Below are 25022 nucleotides of genomic sequence, written 5' to 3'. Positions count from 1 at the left end.
CACATGTGATGCCACCACAGCATGCCTTGACAAGCAGTGTGTAGGTCCATGCCCAGGATCTGAACCCGCAAACTCTGGGCCACCGAAGCAGAGCATGCAAACTTAACCACTACACCACTGGGCTGGCCCCTATACCCATATTTGAAAAGATGAGTTAGTTATCTATATATAGATATATCTATCTATAGAGGCCTAACTCTGGGATAAGCTGGATGTCTTCTATTAAAAATCAAATTAACCAGCCTCTCTCTCTCACCTTCTCTATAAAAATGTCCTCTGAATAAGAAAACAGCCTGCCTAAAATCTAACTTCTATTTGCTAGTCAAACACAGTAAATCCAAAAAGGATTATTTGGTAACCTGGGAATGGAGGAAGCTAAAAATGCATCACTCAATAACATAATTATTTATATTTTGTAAAAGGGTCTCTGTGATATTGAAATGACCCTCACTCTTATGTAGGTAGAATGACCCTCATCTGCACTATTTGAGAAGAAACTAAGGATGATTATCTGTCATTCTGCATAAATGCTTTAACATTACATGCCATTTCTTAGACAAATTAAGAGTGAATTAGCCTAAATATCTCTCACTTTCTCCTCTCAAAGAAAAAATAAAGCCTAACTAAAGGACTGCACCATGCTGTCACACATTCCCTTGTAATTGAGATTTTTCTTCTCCCTGAATTTCTAAAAATAATGTAGCACTTTGCTAAAATATCTAGGTGGCAGACATCTTTAGGAATTCTACCCAGTTTACAACACCACTCCTTACGATGATTACCAAAATCATCATGTATTAGCTGCATGACCCTGCTTCGCTGGCCAAAGCTGATGATATCAAGGGGCAACTGATATGGTAGCAAGCCAAACAGAATCTCTCTCCCAGGAAATGTGGAAATGGAACTGATATACAGCTAGGTAGTTTAGGCTGGTTGGTTAAAGAGAGGAGATTAAAGCTGTGGGGTGAATAGAGAAACAACAGTTATTTGACAGAGAGAAATAAAGTAGAAACATAAAGGAAAGAAAAGATGGAAATCCAAGTTATAGTTAAGTCTTGAGGCCCAGCTGCATTCTGACCCTTGGGTTTCTTGAAAACCATTTATCTTTCCTATAAATTCTTTTGCATTGCTCAAAGCTGTATCAACTTAGTTTCTACTACTTAAAACCAAAAAGTCCAAGCTAATATAACTCACCTTCACCTTCTTCATCATCTTCACCTTCTTCCTCTTCATCTTCCTCTTCCTCCTCAGGGATACTGTCTACTGTATGGCGATCATCCTCATCTTCATCCTCTTCTTCATCTACATCCACATCATCTTCATCATCTTCTCCTTCTTCTTGCTGTTCCTCTTCTACTTCTCCTTCATCAGAATACTGACCTTCCTGGGGAACAGAATTCCGATCAGGAGAAATGGGCTCAAAGTAATCTTCTCTATGAGGAGCATCCTCTTCCTTGTCACCAGACACTGAAAAATTGAGATTTAAGGCACAGATTATTTTAATGGTTTAAGTAACATGAGGCAGAAGGACTGGGTATTACAACTACTTAATGACATTTTGGATGATTTAACTCATAAATACCCTTAAAAAAAAGTGGTAGAATTACTTGCTTTTAAAAAATATTAAGAGTATTATAGTGTACAACTTTATACAGTGAAAATTAGTAAAGTATATGATTTTATGTTCAAATACCATAAACTAATCCTTTTCTTTTTAGCTATTAAGTAACTATACAAATTTTTGCCTCTTCCAATACATACTGCTTATTTTTAACTGCACGCTTCTGTACATACCACTATAGCATATTAACACTTTATTTTCAAAGCAATGTTGGTACAGCTTCAAATGAAATCACTGATTTTTTTTCTAACAAGTTCACTTGCCAACAGAAAAACACAAGGAAATACTGCACAGGATGAAAAGGGAGGGGGCATCCATCAGGATTTGATTACCAGCACCTAATTTTTTTTTCTTTAATTGAAAAGCACTATTTGGCAGCATGTATTAAAAAACAAGACCCAACAATACGCTGCCTCCAGGAAACACATCTCAGCTGTAAAGACAAACACAGACTCACAGTAAAGGGATGGAAGATGATATTCCAAGCTAACAGCAAACAAAAGAAAGTAGATGTTGGCATACTTATATCAGACAAAGTAGACTTCAAGATAAAACAGGCAATGAAAGACAAAAAGGGGCAGTATACAATGATAAAAGGGACATTCCACCAAGAAAACATAACTCTTATAAATATATATGCACCCAACACAGGAGCACCAAAGTACAAAAAGCAACTATTAACAAACCTAAAAGGAGATATTAACAACAACACAATAATAGTAGGGGACCTTAACATCCCACTTACATCAATGGATAGATCATTCAGACAGACAGTCAACAAGGAAATAGTGGATTTAAATGAAAAACTAGACCAGATGGACTTAGATATATATAGAACACTCCATACAAAAATAGCAGAATACACATTCTTCTCAAGTGCGCATGGAACATTCTCAAGGATAGACCATATGCTGGGAAACAAGGAAGCTTCAATAAATTTAAGAAGATTGAAATCATATCAAGCATCTTTTCTGACCATAATGCTATGAAACTAGAAATCAACTACAAGAAAAAAGCTGGGAAAGTCACAAATATGTGGAGACTAAACAACATGCTATGAACAACTGATGGATCATTGAAGAAATAAGAGGAGAAATCAAAAAGTATCCGGAGACAAACAAAAATGAAAACACAACATACCAACTCATATGGGATGCAACAAAAGCAGTCCTAAGAGGGAAATTCATAGCGATACAGGCCCACCTTAACAAACAAGAAAAATCTCAAATGAGCAATCTTAAACTACACCTAACAGAATTACAAAACAGAAGAACAAATAAAGCCCAAAGGCAGCAGAAGGAGGGAAATAATAAAAATTAGAGCAGAAATAAATGATATTGAAACCAAAAAAACAGTAGAAAGGATCAACGAAACAAAGAGCTGGTTCTTTGAGAAGATAAACAAAGTTGACAAACCCTTAGCCAGACTCACTACGAAAAAAAGAGGGAAGGCTCAAATCAATAAAATTAGAAATGAAAGAGAAAAATTACAACAGATACCACAGAAATACACAGGATTATAAAAGAATACTATGAAAAACTATATGCCAACAAATTGGACAATCTAGAAGAAATTGATAAATTCTCAGATTCATACAATCTCTCAAAACTGAATCAAGTACAAGTAGAGAATCTGAACAGACCAATCACAATTTTATTGGAACAGTAATCAAAACATCCCAAAAAATAAAATTCCAGGACCAGATGGCTTCTCTGGACAAGTCTACCAAACATTCAAAGAAGATTTAATAACCTATCCTTCTCAAACTATTCCAAAAAGTTGAAGAACACAGAACACTTCCTAACACATTTTATGAGGCCAACATCACCCTGATCCCAAAGCCAGACAAGGACAACACAAAGAAGGAAAATTACAGGCCAATATCACCGATGAACATAGATGCAAAAATCCTCAACAAAATATTGGCAAACTGAATACAGGAATACATTAAAAATATCATACACCATGATCAAGTGGGATTTCTACCAGGGATGCAGGGATGGTTCAACATCCACAAATCAATCAATGTGATACACCACATTAACAAAACGAGGAATAAAAACCACATGATCATCTCAATAGATGAAGAGAAAGCATTTGACAAGATCCAACATCCATTTATGAAAAAACTCTCAATAAAATGGGTATAGAAGGAAAATACTTCAACATAATAAAGGCCATATATGACAAACCCACAGCCAACATCATATTTGATGGGGAAAAACTGAAAGCTATCCCTCTGAGAACAGGAATAGGACAAGGGTGCCCACTCTCGACACTCTTATTCAAGATAGTATTGGAGGTTTTAGCCAGAGCAATTAGGCCAGAAAAAGCAATAAAAGGAATCCAAATAGGCAATGAAAAAGTAAAACTCTCACTGTTTGCAGACCACATGATTTTATATATAGAAAACCCTAAAGAATCCATCAGAAAACTATTAGAAACAATCAACAACTACAGCAGTGTTGCAGGGTACGAAATCAACTTACAAAAATCAGTTGCATTTCTACCCTCTAATAACGAACTAACAAAAAGAGAACTCAAGAATACAATCCCACTTACAATCGCAACAAAAAGAATAAAATATCTAGGAATAAATTTACCCCAGGATGTGAAAGACCCATACAATGAAAACTATAAGACATTTCTTGAAAGAAATCAATGAAGACATAAAGAAATGGAAAGATATTCCATGCCTATGGATTGGAAGAATAAATATATTTAAAATGTGCATACTACGTAAAGCAATCTACAGATTCAATGCAATCCCAATCAGAATCCCAATGACTTTCTTCACAGAAACAGAACAAAGAATCCTAAAATTCATAGGGGGCAACGAAAGTCCCCGAACAGCCAAAGCAATCCTGAGAAAAAAGAACAAAGCAGGAGGCATCACGATCCCTGCCTTCAAACTATACTACAAAGCTATAGTAATCAACAGCATAATAGTGTTCAAAAACAGACCCACAGATCAATGGAACAGAATTGAAAGCCCAGAAATAAAACCACACATCTACAGACAGCTAATCTTCGACAAAGGAGCTAAGAACATACAATGGAGACAGGAGAGTTTCTTCAATAAATGGTGTTGGGAAAACTGGACAGCCACATGCAAAAGAATGAAAGTAGACCATTATCTTTTGCCATACATAAAAACTGAGTCAAAATGGATCAAAGACTTGAATGTAAGACCCGAAACCATAAAATTCCTAGAAGAAAATATAGGCAGTACACTCTTTGACATTGTTCTTAGAAGGATCTTTTCAAATACCATGTCTACTCGGGCAAGGGAAACAAGAAAAAATAAACAAGTGGGACTTCATCAAACTAAAGAGCTTCTGCAAGGCAAAGGAAACCAGGGTCAAAACAAAAAGACCGGGGGCCGGCCCAGTGGCGCAGCAGTTAAGTTCACGTGTTCTGCTTCGGTGGCCCGGGGTTCACCAGTTTGGATCCAGGGCACGGACCTACTCACCGCTCATCAAGCCATGCTGAGGTGGTAGCCCACACAGAAGAACTAGAAGGACCTACAACTAGGATATACAACTACGTACTGGGGGCTTTGGGGAGAAAAAAGAAGAAAAGAGGAAGATTGGCAACAGATGTTAGCACAGGGCCAATCTTCCTCAAAAAAATTATCAAAAACAAAAACGAAAAGACAACTCACCAACTGGGAGAAAATATTTGGAAATCATATATCTGACAAGGGGTTAATCTCCAAAATATATAAAGAACTCACATAACTCAACAACAAAAAAACAAACAACCCAATCAAAAAATGGGCAGAGGATATGAACAGACATTTTTCCAAAGAAGATTTACAGATGGCCAACAGGCACACGAAAAGATGTTCAACATCACTATTCATCAGGGAAATGCAAATCAAAACTACACTAAGATATCACCTTACACCCGTTAGAATGGCTATAATCACCAAGACAAAAAATAACAAATGTTGGAGAGAATGTGGAGAAAAGCAAACCCTCATACACTGCTGGTCGGAATGCAAACTGGTGCAGCCACCATGGAGAACAGTATGGAGATTTCTCAAAAAATTAAAAACAGAAATAACCATATGACCCACCTATCCTACCACTGGGTATTTATCCAAAGAACTTGAAATCAACAATTCAAAGAGACTTATGCACCCCTATGTTCACTGCAGTATTAGTCACAATAGCCAAGACACGGAAGCAAGCCAAGTGCCCATCGACTGATGATTTAAAGAAGATATGGTATATATATACAATGGAATACTACTCAATCATTAAAAAAAGTCCCCTTCGCAACAATATGGATGGACCTTGAGGGTATTATGTTAACTGAAATAAGCCAGATAGAGAAAGACAAACGCTGTACAATTTCACTCATACGTGGAAGATAGATAAACACACAGATAAAGAGAACAGATTAGTGGTTACCAGAGGGGAAGGGGGTTCGGGGGTAGGCATAAGGGGTAAAGGGGCACATTTATATGGTGATTGACAAATAATAATGTACAACTGAAATTTCACAATGTTATAAACTATTATGACCTCAATAAAATTAAAAAAAAAAAAAAGCACTATTAACATTAATCAAAGGGGGAAGAAAACCAGCCCTGATTTTATCTATACCTGGCAAAGGCATGGGATCATCTTCATCATCATCAGGCGGAGGGGGTCCTGGTGGAGTTCTTGGTCCCCTTGGCTGTGGTCTTGGAGGGCTTCCATTAAACTGATCTTCTTTCTCTCCATCAGCTAGAGTTTTATTAGAGACAGAAAAAGAACTTTCAAATTATTAAAGTATAGTGAAATGAGTGCATGACAAAAATGCATTAATCATTTGAGTGTTTTATCTTCAGAATTTATGGATAAATTTTTCCTTTCTAATATCTAACAGAAATTTTGCTAATTAATTTATACTGAGAAAGTTAGAATTTCTGACTTTCCACATACCAAAATATAATGTATATACTCTCAGGCATTATTCCAGAGAAATGAAAACTTATTTTCCTGCAAGAAGATGTACATGACTGCTCATAACAACTTTATTGCAACAGCCAAAAAATGGAAACTACCTAAATGTCCTTCAGTGGTTGATTGGTTAAATAAACTATGATACATTTATACTATGTAATACTACTCAGCAATAAAGAGTAAACTATTGATACACGCAACAAAGTGGATGAACCTCAAAGAAATCATGCCTAATGAAAAAAGCCAATCTCAAAAAGATACTATTGCATGATTCCAATTATGTAACATTCATGAAATAACATAATTATAGAGATAGAGAACAGATTAGTGGTTGCCAAAGGTTAGGGATGGGTGGGGCTATAAAGGAATCTTGTGATGGTACAATCAAGTATCTTGATTGTGGTGGTGCTTATGCAAAGCCAGACATGACATAAAACTGCATAGAGGTATACACACATACAGACACACACACACACACACAAGTGAATGTATAACTGGTGAAATCTAAACAAGCTCTAAAGATTGTACCAACGCCAATTTTCTTGTTTTGATATTGTGCTATAATTGTAAAAGATGTTAATACTGCGGGAGGCTGGGGAAGAGTGCACCGGACTTCCCTGTACATTTCTTTGCAACCTCTTATAAATCTATAATTATTTCAAAATAAAAGTTAAAAACATACATACACACACACACACACACACACACACGCAATGTATAAGCTTAAAAGTCAATTTTAAAACAAGTCAGTAGGGCCGGCCCCATGGCTTAGCAGTTAAGTGCACGTGCTCCACTACTGGCGGCCCGGGTTCGGATCCCGGGTGCACACCGACGCACTGCTTGTCCGGCCGTGCTGAGGCCGCATCCCACATACAGCAACTAGAAGGATGTGTAACTATGACTATTTACTGGGGCTTCGGGGGAAAAAAAAAAAAGGAGGAGGATTGGCAATAGATGTTAGCTCAGAGCCAGTCTTCCTCAGTCAAAAAAAAGAGGAGGATTAGCACGGATGTTAGCTCAGGGCTGATCTTCCTCAAAAAAATAAAACAAGTCAGTAAATTTAACAAAATTTTAGAGTAGCCAGGCACTGTGTGAGGCACTGTGATAAAACTAGAGACACAAATACAAGTAAAACATACTCTCTGCGCACAAAGATCTCACAGTATGGTAAAAAAAGACAAACAAGCACAAAAGAATGAAGGATTAAAAGAAAAAGAAAAGTGAAAGATTAACTGTGCTTAGCAGGTAAGATATAAGAAAAGAGATGAAAATACAGGGTGTGACCACCATCAGAGACAAAGAACTCATACCACATTATTATATCAGGATTAAGAGAAACAAAGGTCATTTTACGTGTGCTCATAAAATGCTAATTGTAAAGCAAAATATTTTTCCTAGTGACTTCAATTATAATTTCAAAATGTATTCCTGAAAATCCTTATTTCAGCAGTTTATAGCAAGTAATACTGGATTGAAGAGAAGAGACAATGGGAAACGTGAGTCTAGCTATGCGCCTTGCAGAAGGAAAGCCACTGGAGTTTAATGGAGTTCTTATTTTTCTTGTCTCCAGTTAATGAGCAAAAGGTTCTCAAAAATGGGAAAACTCTGCATAACTTAAGATGTAGATATCTAAACAAATTTGAGATGCACTCCTGAAAATTAATGAGTATTACAAGAATATATACAAACTTACTGCCTACTCTTCTTTTCGAGATAATTTTGATAGTAAACCATGAATACCACTGGATTACATTATTTACATATTTCAAATGAAAAACAATCCCTCGGGTCAATTAAAAAGCATTCCAGGAAAGTCGAGGAAGAAAATAATATGTAACCACTTTAACATAAGATGTTCTTTTTTTTTTTTTTTTTTGTGAGGAAGATCACGCCTGAGCTAACATCCATGCTAATCCTCCTCTTTTTGCTGAGGAAGACCGGCTCTGGGCTAACATCTGTGTCTATCTTCTTCCACTTTATGTGGGACGCCACCACAGCATGGCCTGACAAGCAGTGCCTCGGTGAGCGCCCGGGATCCGAACCCGGGCGCCAGCAGTGGCATGCGCACACTTAACCGCTATGCCACGGGGCTGGCCCCAGAAGAAATTCTTATAGGAAAGAATGGAAGACTGACAGATATCTTGTCAAGTCTTAAGCAAGATTAAAAGGGTAGAAGAGCTCTTTGAATTACCTTTTGCTACTATAACGAACGTAAGTGTCATTGACAAAGGCAAATTTAAAATTCTCACCATGTTTTGGATTCCTTTTCAAACTTGGCTGCGGCTGGGGAGGTGGTGGAGGTGGAGGCGGAGGTGGTGGAGAGTCTCTGTCGTGACTTATTACTCTATCCACTGATCCGTATATTGCCAGTGTCAGACAGTTGTACCAGCCTCTTAGCACCAAACCATCAGTATTCACCTGATTTGTTGGGAGAAAATATCTTTCAAATTAATACTTTAATATGCCAGAAGTAAACTATATCAAATTAGCTGTGGTTCAACTAAAGTCTTTAAAAGTATGCTGAAAATGCAAAGGTCAATACCGGTGGGAATTCACCCTAAGGTACAGCTTTCATATGGCCCTCCAGAGTTACCATACCTAAACCTGACTCAAACTTTATCTCCCCAGCCCTATACTTTATGTCAACCCTGTTCAAAAAGCATAACCAGATTCCCAACCAAGAGAAGAGAAATGATAAAATTAAATGGGAGTTACTGCCAATTAATAAATTAAACCCCAATAGTTACAAGAGTCATGGAGGTATACAAAAGCATAAACTGTGCCCAGTGTCAAAGATTATAAAGTTCATAAAATTTTACAGCATTCTTTTTACATGCCAAACTCATACACACAGGTATATTTTATGTACTTGCATGGTACTTAAATAGTAAGGGTAATCAGAGGCATTAAACAAATTATTTTTGCAAAAAACCGTTCTCCTAAAAAGATCAAAGACTTTATCAATGCCATTAACTCTCAATATTTCCTTATAAAATAAAAATAACTACTTTATGTTTTATAGAACTTATCTACATTAATCATCATATCTTCATAATAACTATGGGAGGTAGTCAGAGCAAATATTACCAACAAATAAGAAAATCAGAGCGTCAGTAGAAGAACCTGGACTAGAAACCGAAGCCCCTGACTTCCAGTTCTCTTTCCGCTCTACCACATTGAGTTAAGATGAAGTAATAAGTGGTAATGGGGCCCCTTCTAGAGGCACAATAGGAAGAAAGAAATTATTCTTCTCCTTGCTAACTCTAGCAAACTCTAGTAAAGGGAAACTGAGGACCAGAAGAAAGGCTCAAAGACTATGCCCAGGGATTAATAGACTCTAAACAGAAATACCACTGGAAGAAAGATAAAGAGATAAGGAAGATAATTTTTAATCTAAACAGGATGCAGAGGATTAAATACTCAACTCCCCCTCCCCCAAAAACAGCAGGCTGAGTAGTCCCATACTAGATTACAATTATTTTTGCATTTCAGATATTCCATGATTCAGATTTTCTAGATGGTTCTAGAATAGCATTTGGTATATCAAGAAAAAAGGCATACTTTTGATATGAAAAGAAGAAATATGAAATAGGTATTTTTTAAGAAATTTTAATTAAGGCTCAATGATGTCTAATAACAATTTACCTGCCTGTCATCTTCTGAACTTGCCCACATAAATGAAAGAAGGGAAAGCACAGACGCTGGCCTCTCCCCGACTCATGTATAAAAATTAGGGGAAGAAAGAACTTTATAGGCAGAGAATGACATTACAATGTCTTTGCTCCCTTTTAAAACAGTTTCTGGATAGAAGAGGAATCAGACAAGAAATGATGATAACCTGCAGCACCAGAACCAAATAAGCTGACATTCTGCACCATTGGTTTATTTGGATCAAAAACTGAATGGAGGTGAAAACAAACAGTAGTAACAAGTTGAAAACTGACTTCCGCAATTACCTTTGAGTTGGGTCTAAAGATGATGGAAGTATTCTCATCATATTCCAGGCTGCCAAAAGAGTAGGAATAAATATATAGGCTCAAACACCGAACATCACAGTTCACGAAGAAGTCTTTCTAAATTCATATATTTTAATAAAATGAAACGCTAAATTTTTGTTTTGATTTAACAAACCATAAAGTTTGGGTTTAATTTACTCCCCCAAAAAATGTTATCAAGAAAAAATATAAAACAAACCCCCCAGAGATTCTGATTTAATTGGTTTGGGGTGTATGTAGGTATCAGTATTTCTTAAAAAGCACCCTTGGTAATTCTAATGTACAGCCAAAGTAAAGAACTATTGCAGGGCCACCCTCGTGGCGCAAGCGGTTAAGTGCATGCGCTCCCCTGCGGTGGCCCGGGGTTTGCCGGTTCGGATCCCGGGCCTGCACTGACGCACTGCTTAGCAAGCCATGCTGTGGCGACGTCCCATATAAAGTGGAGGAAGATGGGCACGGATGTTAGCCCAGGGCCAGTCTTCCTCAGTAAAAAAAGAGGAGGATTGGCAGATGTTAGCACATGGCTGATCTCCTCACAAAAAAAAAAAAAAACTACTGCATCATAGTCTTCCAAAAATGTATATTGGGACTAAAATTAAAGAAAAGCACCTATTTTTCTCAAGCAGGTACTGACATCAGAAAAACATTCTATAATCTTAAAAATTAGCTGCTTCAGATTATCTTGGTTCCCTTTACTTAAAAAAAGGTTAAATTATCAATATAATTTAATAATAAACGAATGAAAGATCAATAAAAGAACAAGTCTAAAAAACTGTTACTTCCTGACAGGGATAAAAATTTTTCCATTTCTAAGCTGCCTTTAAAACTTTTTTATCTTATAAATAAGTTCTAAGTAAACCCATTTAATGGTCAATTATCTTGCAGATGTCAAAAGAGCTAGTTTTAATAACACCTAGCATGTATTAAATAATCTCAAAAAGGAAGTATCTATTAACAAAATTCTCATTTTACAAAATGTGATTATGCTATGCAGTACTGTGACGTAAAAGACACAGACAAAATATTAGCTCTCAATGTGTTTATATACTTTTTTTAAGAATCAAAAAGCAATATTTTCTAAATTAGAAGGTTATTATCAAATGATGTGATATGTGTAAGAAATGCATACATCAATAAAAAGCAAACAAAAGATGGCTAATGTTTCATACATTTAAAATTTTATTTTTGGTAGGGGCCGGCCCGGTGGCACAAGTGGTTAAGAGCACGCGCTCTGCTTCAGTGGCCCGGGGTTCACAGTTTCTGATCCTGGGCACGCACCGAGGCACGGCTTATCAAGCCATGCTATGAAGGCATCCCATATAAAGTAGAGGAAGATGGGCACGGATGTTAGCTCAGGGCCAATCTTCCTCAGAAAAAAAAAGGGGGGGGATTGGAATTAGATGTTAGCTCATGGCTGATCTTCCTCAAAAAAAAAATTTTTTTTATTTTGTAAATAAACTTAACTTCTTAGGAGCCTGACATTTCTTTAATATTGCCAACTGATAAAATTAAACCCTGAGTTCTTGGATCTACCACCATATATATCCTTTTCTTCTATCTAAAGAATAAAAAGGTTTTGCTGACTAACTGATGAGTTTCTGGTGTAATTACCTAGTAGGTACATACCTTCCCAACCTATCGAAAACTGGGGCACTTGGTTTGCTTACATTGTTAAAGAATAAGTCTAATTGAAATGTGTGCGGAGATGTCTCCCTGTGAATGAAACAAAGTTGAAACGTCAGCCTTTGCAATACTCAGTTCCTAAATTAAAACAAAAAACAAAGTAAGTACAAATTTAAGAGCAATTCTAGCGTTAAGATATAATATTCCTAAGATTTAAATAACAAAAATATACAGTTAATTGTAATATTTTCTGTAATTTTATTTAAATCCAATTCTCAAGAAGCAAACTATTCACTTTGAGTATTATTGCAAATAAAATTTTAATCATCTAGTCTCTTTTGTCTGCTACTTGGACCATTCTAAAACACCTAAATATTTAAAATTTTTAACGTATTTTAAAGGAAAATGCTAATTAATTGTGATCTAATTTTATAATTCTTTATATCATTACTCCTTTTCATTAGCAAAAAGAATCAGGAGTTAATTAACTTCAAGCTGTATGTTACAATTTGATTTCAACTTAATCCACACTAATACAAAACTATAATAAGAATTTTAGCATCAGAGTCCTAAATTGTGACTTAAAGCCTAAATTGAAATTTGTATAGCAGCAATTTACATAAATATTTTTGTAGATTTACATAGTTAAGATTAAAGCCTATTTAATTTGCATTAGAATGAAATCTTGCTACACTTGATATATATTTCACCCTTGGCTGAAATTTCTTAGGCTCAACTAAAACCTTGATATTAAACACTGCATGCTTTGTTGTTTATTTACAAAAAGTTCAAATGGTAAAAAGTGTAACGCCCAGAGTACTACCAAAGAGGTTCCCTTGTGCACTTCTGGTAGAAGTACAAACAGGTGCAATCATTCTGAAGGGCAACATGACAATAAAATTCAGGAGACTGAGAAAATGTTCACACCATTTGATGCAGAAATATATTTTTCTAGGAAGTGTTTCTATGGAAACACTGATAGGCAAACAAAGATTTTTTTCAAGAGGATGTTCATTATACTATGACATGTAATTTGAAAACTAAAAACCATCTAACAGTCCCCACATAAAGAACTAGCGAAATAAATTACCGTACAGTCATTTGTCAGATTATGCAGCCATTAGAAACCATATTTTCAAACAAAATTGAACGATGTGAAAGTACTCCTGAGATAATGTTAAATGAAATAAAGGAATAAACATAATAGTATACAGTGGGGTCAGAGTAGCATCATACATTTACCTTACCCAAATTCAACTATATGTGCTCAACAACTCTAGTCTCTCCCTCCTATCCTTCCTCTTCAAACTAGACCCTGGCCTCCAATATCTCAAGGAAAGGAAAAAGGGTTGAAATGCAAATTCTTTAGTTTTGTGGCACCAAAGATGCAGGTCCTGGTCACTGAAAAGGGATGTAAAGAATCAATGGTGATTTGACTGCATCAGTGTTTCATCTTAAAACTTGTTAACTCTAAAAGCTAATCTCACATAAGATACCACATTTACATATATACAAACACATACATATACATTAAAAAACACAATGCATCGAATGTTAAGAGTCTCTCAGGGTGGCCAGCCTGGTGGCGCAAGCGGTTAAGTGCGCGTGCTCCGCTGCGGTGGCCCGGAGTTCACCGGTTTGGATCCCAGGCGCGCACCGATGCACCGCTTGTCAAGCCATGCTGTGGCGGTGTCCCACATAAAGTGGAGGAAGATGGGCATGGATGTTAGCCCAGGGCCAGTCTTCCTCAGTGAAAAGAGGAGGATTGGCAGATGTTAGCTCAGGGCCGATCTTCCTCAAGAAAAAAAAAAAAGTGTCTCTCAGGATGGAGAGATTACAGGGATTTTAATTTTACCTATACAGTTCTGAACTTTATAATGAGAAAAACATTACTGTAAGTATGCTGCACAAATATCATTTGATCACTAATATTACTTTGAACCTTGAGGTTTCAGGCTTCCTAACATCTTACATTTCTATTAATGAATTAATATGTTATTTTACTATTTTATAATATGTTGTGTATAAAGTTCTTTCTGATAATTTCATATTTGGAATTATTAAAACATGAACAGCCATTCACCCCCAGAAAAAGGAGAGAGATAAGAAGAGGGAAAATGTAACAAATACTCTTACCCACTGCAGCTAATGGCAGAGATCCATTTTGCCCACTGTGGTAGCCAGCCTACAAAATGGCCATAAGACCCCTGCTTCCTGATTTTCACACCCTGGTGTAGCTCCCACACTGTACCAGTAGAATATGTAACCAAAATATAGGAAAAATGATAGTATTTCACTTCTGATATTAAGTTACAAAACACACTGACTGTGGCTTCCTTCCTGAAGGCATGCTCTCTCACTCTTGGAGAAATCCATGTTGTGACATGCGCAGCCCCAGAGAGAGAATCTCCTGGCAAGGAACTAAAGTCTCCTGCCAAGAGCCATGTGTGCAAGCTTCTAAGCAAATTCTCCAGCCCCAGGCAAATCTTGAGACTGGAGTCCGGGCCTATATCTTGACTATAACCTCATGAGGGAACTTGAGCCAGCTAAGCTGCTCCCAGGTTCCTGACCCTCAGAAATAGTGTGAGATAAATGTTTAGTGTTTTAGGCTGCTAAATTTGCTGTAATTTGTTATGCCGCAATAGAAAACTAATAGACCTTTCTTGACCAAAAGCAGTACAATTAGAGAAGACTGCTGCATACACTACCATTACTCCATCTTTCCCATTCTATACACTTTTTTCTTTATAGAAAAGTAGGAAGAAATTATAGGAAAACATGAGTTTTTATTTCCTTAAACATGGAAAAGAAGATATGAAGTCAATTATAGTGATCTCTCATTATAAACATTAATTAAATACTCTTATTGCTTTGTTTTGTATTTGTTTTACGTCTGAACAACCTGAAACCACCTGAAGATTTTATAGCTACTTCTACAAGTAACCAACTACTTTTCACAATTATGAAGAAATGAGCCCTTAACTTTGACTCTGTACCATAACACTCACCACTAAAGAGCTGGTTTAACTCTTTCATGTAATAGAAATTGAGTTACCCTAGCATGCACGTAATGAAATGTGGTATTGATAACATAAGATTAATACCTAAGCTATAAGCTAAAAATTCACATAGATTTATTATATATACTCATGTTTCCACAACCAAAATTTAGCTTATATCTCCAATTCATGTAATTAAAATCAGATGAAGAAGATGATTACTCATGATACAACAAAGATCAGATTCCTCCATTTTATGTCAGTTGTTAAAGTTATCAACAACTCTATGTCAGGGACCATGTCTTACAGTTTGTTTATTTCCCACAGAGCCTAAGAAAGAAAAAGCATCACATAACTACTTGCTACATATAACTAACGGCTCATGTGAAGCTACATATTTATAAAAAGATACATGTATCAGGCTAAGAAGATCATCAAGTCATGAAAACTGATACTATAAAATAATATAATAAAAATGTAATAACAATAAAATATATATTTATGAATATTCACACTAATTCTTATTTTCAAGGAAAAAGGTTAAAAATACTTCATCTACTAGATTGTGCCACGTGAGAATATTCTGGAAAATATAAACCTATTTCCACTCATTTTTAAAAGAAAAGAATGAAGAAAGAAAAATTTAATTTAGTACTTAGGTCAAATAACTACTCTTTTCAAGTTTAAAATGATATATGGATTATACAGAAAACCTAGAGTCAACTACAATGCAACATAACATAACCATAAGTGAATAAAGTTTTAGGCTTTTTTTTTTTTTTACTTACAAAATATCTTAAAATTTTGCATTTAAGAATATATTTCTAGGACAATCTTTAGTCAAAAATACTTTTAAAAAGAAAGTTGACTTACCCATATGCTCTGTTGTCAGGCAGGCTGCTATGGGCTCTTACTCCTGGGGGTATGACTCGGACTTCATTGATGTAAACCACACATGGAAAACGAACCACATCTATATGAGAACTTTGCTTTTAAAAAAAAAGGGCGGGAAAGGAACATAGTGTAAGCAAAACACTTTGTCTATTCAAAATTTACTCACCTTCAATTTGTTTCATTCAGAATGTCACAAATAATCTTAAACTCCATATCACTAAAACAGTGCTATTATATTATTTACAATGCTGTATAAATCACTATTTTAATTAATTAATTAATTTATTTATTTTTTCTTTATTCCCACAAAGCCCCAGTAGATAGTTGTATGTCACAGCTGCACCTCCTTCTAGCTGCTGTATGTGGGATGCAGCCTCAGCATGGCCAGAGAAGCGGTGCATCAGTGCGCGCCTGGGATCCGAACCCGGACCGCCAGCAGCAGAGAGCGCGCACTTAACCGCTCAGCCACGGGGCCGGCCCCTAAATCACTATTTTAAAGATTTTTATTTATTTATTTTTTTCCCCCCAAAGCCCCAGTAGATAGTTGTATGTCATAGTTGCACATCCTTCTAGTTGCTGTATGTGGGACGCAGCCTCAGCATAGCCGGAGAAGCGGTGCATTGGTGCGTGCCCGGGATCCGAACCAGGGCCGCCAGCAGCGGAGCGCGCGCACTTAACCGCTAAGCCATGGGGCCGGCCCTAAATCACTATTTTAAAAACAGCTGATGATTGGGGCCGGCCTGTGGCTTAGCAGTTGAGTGCTCGCGCTCCACTCTTGGCGGCCAGGGTTCGGATCCCTGGCGCGCACCGACGCAATGCTTGTCCAGCCATGCTGAGGCCGCATCCCACATAGAGCAACTAGAAGGATGTGCAACTATGACACAACTATCTACTGGGGCTTTGGGGAGAAAAAGGAGGAGGATTGGCAATAGATGTTAGCTCAGAGCCGGTCTTCCTCAGCAAAGAGAGGAGGAATGGCATGGATGTTAGCTCAGGGCTGATCTTCCTCACCAAAAAAAAAAAAAAAAAAAAAAAAAATAAATTAAAAACAGCTGATGACAAAATATATCTAGTTATAGCTCTCCATTTGTATAATAACATTTTCTGCAGCCTATGTGCCTCCCTGCTGATGTTTTGCTTAGGTCAATACAGACCTACAATCCCTTATTGGAAACCTCTGGAGCCAGATGCCTTTCAGAATCCTGACTTTTTAGATTTTTGGAAAGGTAATATGATACAAATACTGCATACTAACTTAACACCCCCAGCGGCTTCTGGGGCAGTACCTTGTAATCAAAACATTAATACTTCTGCAGCTGCATATACAAACATGCACACTAAATAAAGATTGTAACTAGTATCTTGTCAATTCAGATCAGATTGCATGGCCAAATGAATTCCGGGCAGATTTTTCTGCCATTTTTGAATGTCCGAATTACAGATAAGGGATTGCGGATCTGTACTTAAATTAGCTTAATTTACTAAACTTACACACCAACTAACATCAAGAGATCAAGGGAGGCCATTTAGGTACTGAACAGTTGAGGTAAACCCTCCTTGAAATTTAAAAAAGAAAAAAAATCCACAAACTAAGAGTTTATCATAATAAAAGAAATGGATAGCATAAATTTAGTGTACACTTATTTCTATGTATCATTTGACACAGGATCAGACAAATGTAGCTCTTATGATCAAGAATTTAAAAAGAAATTTTTCACACTGTTTTTGGGCTATTTTACATCAACTTTTCCTAGAGGTTCAGCCAACCATCATTACCTAGTGGCCAAAGTTCATAACTAGAAGAATGGTTCACATTATTTGCATCTAGAAAGACCTGAGTCTTGAGTCTCTCATAAAGCTGCAAAGAATATCAAGCATATCAACAGATCAAAAGACTGTTCAATTTAGTCTTTCCTAAAATGTGGCAGACAATTACAGAAGAACCTGGGTCCCTGACATTGTGGAGCTGTTATACTAGCCCTAGAATATTTACAACCAGATTATTGAGAGAGAAAACCCAATTTTATCTAACCCACTGTTATTGTGACTTTTGTGACGTTAGCTGAACGTCCTAATTATTACAAATATACTGTAGGTATTCAACAAATACTACAGTAGATTTATATGAAAGAAATATGCATTTTGCCTCAAACTTCAGTGCTATGTTTCCTTCCTATAAGGAACTCCTCTACTTAACAAGTCTACTACACAGAAGTTCCTGGGCCAGACCGGTGGCGTAGCAGTTAAGTCCAATCGTTCCGCTTCGGCGGCCCTGAGTTCACTGGCTCGGATCCTGGGCGCGGACCTATGCATGGCTCATCAAGTCATGCTGAGGCGGCGTCCCACATAGAAGAGTTACAACTTTACAACTATAATACACAACTAGGTACTGGGGCTTTGGGGAGAAAAAAGAAAAAGAGGAAAATTGGCAACAGATGTTAGCACAGGGCCAATCTTCCTCAGAAATAAATAAAGGCTCAAAAAAAAGAAGTTCTGGGCCGGCCCCGTGGCTTAGTGGTTAAGTGCACGCGCTCCGCTGCTGGCGGCCTGGGTTCGGATCCCGGGTGCACATCGACGCGCAGCTTCTCCGGCCATGCTGAGGCCGCGTCCCACATACAGCAACTAGAGGGATGTGCAGCTATGACATACAACTATCTACTGGGGCTTTGGGGGAAAAAATAAATAAATAAATAAAATCTTTAAAAAAAAAAAAAAGAAGTTCCTTTGCTCACATGGTTATAAACTCTCATTAATATTTACAAACAAAGCTTAGAACAAAAGTTTATCAATTCCATCCTCCTCTACCACGCCCTGTCCTAATTAATAAATGATATTAGCAGTAGTTAGGATATAGCCACTGTGGGCCTAAAAAAAATAAACTTAAGGTTTTACAAACAGCCTTTCAAAATCTATTTTATTTGTAAGTAGAAGAATTTCTGTATTAGTTGCTACCACTTTTATTCAATATTTACTTCTAAACATTTATTAAATATCTATAATGTTCCAAGGTATGCTAGGTCCTGAGGATACAAAGACAAGACATAATCTCTGGCATTAAGGAACAATCTATTGTGGTAGACAAATACATAAATTGCTATGATACAGACTCACACAGGAAACTGAAAATTCAGACAGGTACTCACGTAACTCAGGTTATGAGCAAACATTTGTGGGGGAAAAGAGGATTGTCAGGCAAGGTTTCCCAAAAGAAGTAGCACCTGAGCTAAGTAAGTCTTCAAGGAAAACAAGAATCAGTGGAAAAGAAGGAAGAGCTTTCCACGCAAAGAGAAAAGCACGCACAAAAGGAATACAAACAAGAACTTGGAAGGTTCAAGAAACTGGAAGCATAGCTCACCATGGCTAGAGGGCAAAACGAGGGGGTGAAGTAGAGCAGAGTAGCTAAACACAATCAATAGAATAACAAGAAATAAGACTTCCATCCACTGCCAGAAGTCAATTCCAAATCTGTCTCCATACAGGACCTCTCTCCTGAGCCCCAGACCACCTATATCCAACTGCCAACTTGACATCTTCACTTGACGTTCCTCTGGCACCACAAACTCAACAAGTCCAAAACCGAACTCTCCTGTATCACTGACAGCACCACCATCCACACAATAGCCAAGACATAAACCACTTTCACCCCTGGCTTCTTTCTCATTCTCTCTCACCTAAATCATTCATTCATCCGAACATCAAGTCCTATTAATTAAACCTCTAAATAGCTCTCAAATCTGTGTATTTCCCTCCGTTCCTACTGTCACTCTAGTTCTAGACACTATGCACTGTAATCTAGATTACAGCTATAGGATCCTAACTGGTTTTGTGCTTCTTTCTTGCGTCCCTCCAACTCATTCTCCTATTGCAGTGTGGTCTTTCTAGAATGTAAATGTATCACTCCCCTGCTCCTCACTGTCCCCAGGCCAAATTTCTTGGTCTTATAAACAAGAAAGGCCTCTTCTTATCACTCCAAATTTATAGCCCCAAAATACAACCCTCTTTCTCATCTTCATGCCCTCACTCATGCTTTTATCTCGGCTCAGAACCCTCCCACACTCCTCTGTCCCAACTCCTTTCAGACAGCAACTTTCTCTTGAAAGCTGAGCCAGATCAAGTCTAGATAGGTGCTTCTCCCTTGTGTATCCACAAGCTCTTATCAAACTAAACTGTAATTGCCTCCTTTATCTCTCCCATTAGAGTGGTGTTTCAAGAAGACAAGACCCAAGTCTCAGTTTACTATTATATTCATAGTGCCTAGCATATTCATTTAATGAATCTAAGACTTTTAATAGGTGCTTAATAAGAGTTGATTGAATTGTGTTTTCAGAGTTAAAAAAATATTACAATGAAGTAGGGGCTTAAAATATCTAGAGGAATACATAAAACTAGGAAGACAGGTTGCCAATAGGAAATCATGGAAGGTTTATGATTAGGGAGGTAACAGGAATGTGAAGAACAGACTGCTCAGATTCCAAAACTCTGAGCCACATTTATCTTTGCAGGGACTCATTGTGTGTTTAAAGATCACAGTATAGCTGTCTTCCCCTCCTTACTCTTCTATCCCTGCAACTATTTTCCCTTCTCTTTTTACCCTCTCCTAAGGGTAAACTAAGGCTATCTCATCTATTCCTACCACTTCTATTATCACTTCTGTTCAGATGAGTTCCAAACTGGTTTCTTGAAAAAAACCCTAAAATGAAGTAGGACTTTCTAGCATTAATCACTCTCTTAAGACTGTATTTTAACCCAGTAATTCCACTCTTGAAAGAAAGAAATAAAGACGTATAAAATAATTTAGCTTCAAGAATATCACATCACAGGGGCTGGCCCCGTGGCATAGCGGTTAAGTGCACACACTCCGCTGCTGGCGGCCGGGGTTCGGATCCTGGTCATGCACTGACACACCGCTTGTCAGGTCACGCTGTGGCAGTGTTCCATATAAAGTGGAGGAAGATGGGCACAGATGTTAGCCCAGGGCCAGTCTTTCTCAGCAAAAAGAGGAGGATTGGCACGGATGTTAGCTCAAGGCTGATCTTCCTTACACACACACACACACACACACACACACACACGATAAATAAATAAATAAATTTAAGACTATCACATCATAGTAAAAAGACAGAAGCCTAAAAGTATGAGAATTTAATATACAATAACATTACCACTTAAAGAAATATTATGCAGCCAATAAAAAAGATATTATACAGAATATCTAGGGACGGAAACAAGAGGCTTAGGGACAGAGATGAAAGACTTACTTTTTACTGTACCCTTTTGTAACTTTTGAATTTGTACCTCATACATGTATTACCTAGTCAAAGAAAGAGATAACGTTTAAAAATGAGGCTTACTTTTAAAACGTTATATAGGTGTATTTCTGGATTGATAAAGATGCACAACACATTGCTAAGTGAGAAAAGAAACCACAAAACAGTATTACAGTATTGGTACATTAATGTGAGTGGTGAGTGTATACATTTAAGCGTATATATATATACACATATATATATATTTATATATATTTGGGAGGATTTGGGAAAAAATTAAGGAAAGCTGTCAATGATAGCTGGGACTAAGAAAGGTGGGACTATGAAAGCCTTTGCTTTTCTGTATTTTCTAATTTTTCTATAAAGAAATTGAAATTTACTAAAATAACATAGTTATTTTTTTATTTTTAAAAAAGAGGCATACAAACCACAATCACAATTTGTAATTCATTTAGCACCACTCAAACCCTTTCAGTATTCTCCTTGTGAAAACTGAATAAATGTCTGTCTTCCCCATCGGTTTACAAATTCCTTTGAAAGCAAGGGCAATGGGTTTTGTTTTTTCTGTTTTATTTGTATTCCCCCTCCTAAATGTATACCTCACCATATGTGGTATTTTCCAACCGCAGTTGGTTGGTTGAATCCGTGGATGCAGAACCCGTGGATACTGAGGGCCAACTACAGGGACTTGAGCATCCAGGAATTTTGGTATCCTCAGGGAGTCCTGGAACCAATCCCCCAGTTACAGAAGGCTGACTGCACTCTTTCTTCCTCACACCATCAGTTGCTATCCTGTCAATTCTATATTCAAAATTTATCTTGTACCTATCCCTTCCTACTTAGTCCCACTGGACACAGCATGGCACAAATTTAGAGCCAGAAAATGTGTGTTGGTGTGTCTTAATCCAGCTATGCCACTTTAGGAAAGTCACCTAACCTATCATGCTCAGTCTCCTTACCTATAAAATGAGAACAACTATCTTTCAAAACTGATGGAAGGATTAGAGATAATGTATTTAAATTACCAAAGCACTGTGTCTTGCACAAAATAAGCATTCAATAAATGCTAACAATGATTACTGCCCATTCGTTAACTCAAGCTTTCATTACATCTCATCTTCTTAATTTGTTACCTCTAATTTTTCTGAACCATTTTAGGTATTACTGATAAATTAATCTAACTAATGTATTTTACTAATCATATAATTTGCCTGCTGAAAAACCTACTCATGTCCTGTAAGATAAAGTCCACATTCCTTTGCTGAGCATTCAAGGAACTCCATGATCTGGCTTCAAACTGCCCTTCAGGTGCCACTTCACACTGCTGCTTTCGGCATAGCCTACAGAGGACTGACTACTCCAGGAGAATGCCCTCCTTTCCTATCTATGACTGAGGAACAAACCCTATTCCAGCCAAGACCAAGTTCATATGCCAACTGCCTTGATGAAGTCTTCCCTGATACTCTGAAATGAAGAGTGATCTCTCCCTCCTCTGAAATCACATAGCCTTTACTTTTACCACCAAAGGGAGCTAAATAAATATTGACTGAGGTCCCGATATGTCAGACACTGATGGGCATTTGGGAAATAAAGGTGACAAACCCCAAGGAATTCTCATTCTGTCTCTTTACATACTCATCACATTCTAACTTGAATTATAATTTTGTGGACCTAATCTCCAATACTTAGTTATAAACTCCATGAGAACAAATATCTCAATATTCCATATTCCCCACAAACCCCTACTCCTCTTTCAAGACTCAATTTAAACGTGATCTCTACTAAGCCTTCCCCAATCACTGCCAGAAGAAGGTATTTACTACTAGTTCTATCCTCTGGACATCCTCAATGTATGTCTAAGAATGAATGAAGAAATACTAAATTCTTAAAGATATGATAAGTGAATGAATGCCAATTTTTCTAAACTAGACTACTACTAACCTAACTCATCATATCCTTTTTTCTTTCATTTTTAACTTTTCTCTATTTCTGTACACATGATAGATTTGTTCTTATCCAACTACTGTCTCCATTGTGAGTTTTCTAAAGCCTAGCTGGAATTACGGTCAGAAAAGTATGGTCATTGAACAAACAGAGCTAATTGACCCACATGAAATGAGAGACCACAAATGAATTCACTATTAGTAAGATACGCTAACGTTTCCAAACTTTCGATTTTTACAGACCTATAAACCATTCGTTAAAATAATTATAAGACCAAGGTTGTCAACTTTTGATTTTGCCAAGTAAAGCATTAAGATACAACCACAACTCACTACCATCACTATCTCGGAAGAAAAAATAGTTCTCCAAATTGATTAAGTCTACATATCGAAACAGAAATGTGAATTCTGGGGGTTTTTAAATTTCTCTGTGGACTTCGTTAATGTTCATTTCTGGCCGGCTTTCGGGAACCTTTAATTAACTATCTATATTCAACTGACATACAGCAAAGTCAGTCATACGTTCAGAGGCGCTCCCAACACCCCACCCTCGCCCCTCAAAAAGACAATACAACTGTGCTTTGCAGTCTGACTACAATCCTCTCAATCCGCCCCTCTTCCCAACAAGTATTCTCCACGCAAAGGACTTCCGTGTAAGCATTTCATGTTCTAACGTGTGCGATCTTGCCAAAAGATAAGTATTAAAGTTTCAGGACAAACTGGAGAACGCCGCGATCCCAAACCGAATGAGTGTCACATCTGTGCAACAGAAGTCCCGTTAGAAAAGGGACCTAGGAGAAGGGACTTAGGACCAGGAAGCCGTCGTGACCTGCTCGGCCACTTGCACTGCTGTCAAACACAAGCTGTCCAAGACCCCTCCCAAACACCACCTGAGGTCAACCTGAGAACCATGATCCATTTCAAGGCCCAAAGCTGACAGGAACAAACAAACAAAAAAGAGCAAAGCAAGCAGAGCAGCCAAGTCAACCAAAGACGCGGGGGCCTAAGATCCCGCAGGGCAGTGAGGAGGCCGCCGCTACGCTCCCTCAGCCCCACTGCCCACACCCAAGCTGGGGGAGGGGGTGTGCATGGGAGGAATTAAAGCGGCAATCGACGGGAGGAATTAAAGCGGCAATCGACAGGAGGAAAAGCCGAGGCACGCCTAACGATGTTTTGTAAGGGTCTCCAAGTCGAGAGGCATGGTCAGAATCAAGCCCCCAAGCCTTACCTCAGCGCTCGGGTGTTTAAAAGTATCTAAAAATAGCAGCTCCATCGCCGAGTCCACCGCCATGTTTGCCGCGGGCGGGGGCAGGGGGAGGACTTCCGGGGCAGCCCTCCAACCTCGGCGACAGCGGCTCAGGAGAGGCAGAGACCGCCGTACTTCCGGTTGCCAGAGCGCTAGCGCCGCAAGCCTCAGCGTATCCTGACGCGAAGTGCTGCCCGATGTCGCCGGCCCCGCCTTCTCCAGCGCGGCGGAGGGCGCCCTCAGAGCGCCGAGAGAGGCCAAGAGAGGAAAGCAGGGGACTACGGAGTCTCCAGTGGTCCAAACCCCGTCGTTCTACCGCGTTATAGAGCCGCGATGGGCTCCCGGTGGCAGAGTGCAGAGCTGGCTTTGGGGAGGGTGGAGGAGAGATGGAGAGCGCTGCCAACTCTGGATACCCAGCCTAGTGAACCCGCCAGCAAGCAGCCTTTCTAGGGCTGGCAGGAAAAAGGTGCAATGAGCGA

The 25022-nt window shown here is 38.1% G+C and overlaps 1 protein-coding gene across 2 annotated transcripts in view; it reads right to left on the bottom strand.

The window, feature by feature from the left end:
- Positions 1-24635, bottom strand: part of VIRMA (vir like m6A methyltransferase associated) — a 59005-nt gene extending 34370 nt beyond the window's left edge. Inside the window, exons 1-7 of one of the 2 annotated variants that reach the window (XM_014788062.2) lie at positions 24526-24635; positions 16067-16182; positions 12198-12284; positions 10533-10581; positions 8826-8994; positions 6235-6357; positions 1195-1467 (exon numbers count right to left, since the gene is read on the bottom strand). In XM_014788062.2, the coding sequence (XP_014643548.1) occupies positions 1195-1467; positions 6235-6357; positions 8826-8994; positions 10533-10581; positions 12198-12284; positions 16067-16182; positions 24526-24588 (880 nt within the window). In that variant the 5' untranslated portion in view covers positions 24589-24635. The remainder of the gene's footprint in view (positions 1-1194; positions 1468-6234; positions 6358-8825; positions 8995-10532; positions 10582-12197; positions 12285-16066; positions 16183-24525) is intronic. The other variant, XM_004431173.3, reaches the window with a different exon arrangement.
- Positions 24636-25022: the final 387 nt, after the last annotated feature.

Source organism: Ceratotherium simum, chromosome 23, assembly GCF_057802395.1.
Source record: "Ceratotherium simum simum isolate JZ-2026a chromosome 23, ASM5780239v1, whole genome shotgun sequence".
Taxonomy (NCBI): Eukaryota; Metazoa; Chordata; class Mammalia; order Perissodactyla; family Rhinocerotidae; genus Ceratotherium; species Ceratotherium simum.
The sequence above is the reverse complement of the archived record's forward strand: the minus strand, read 5'-3'. Positions and strand labels throughout refer to the sequence as shown.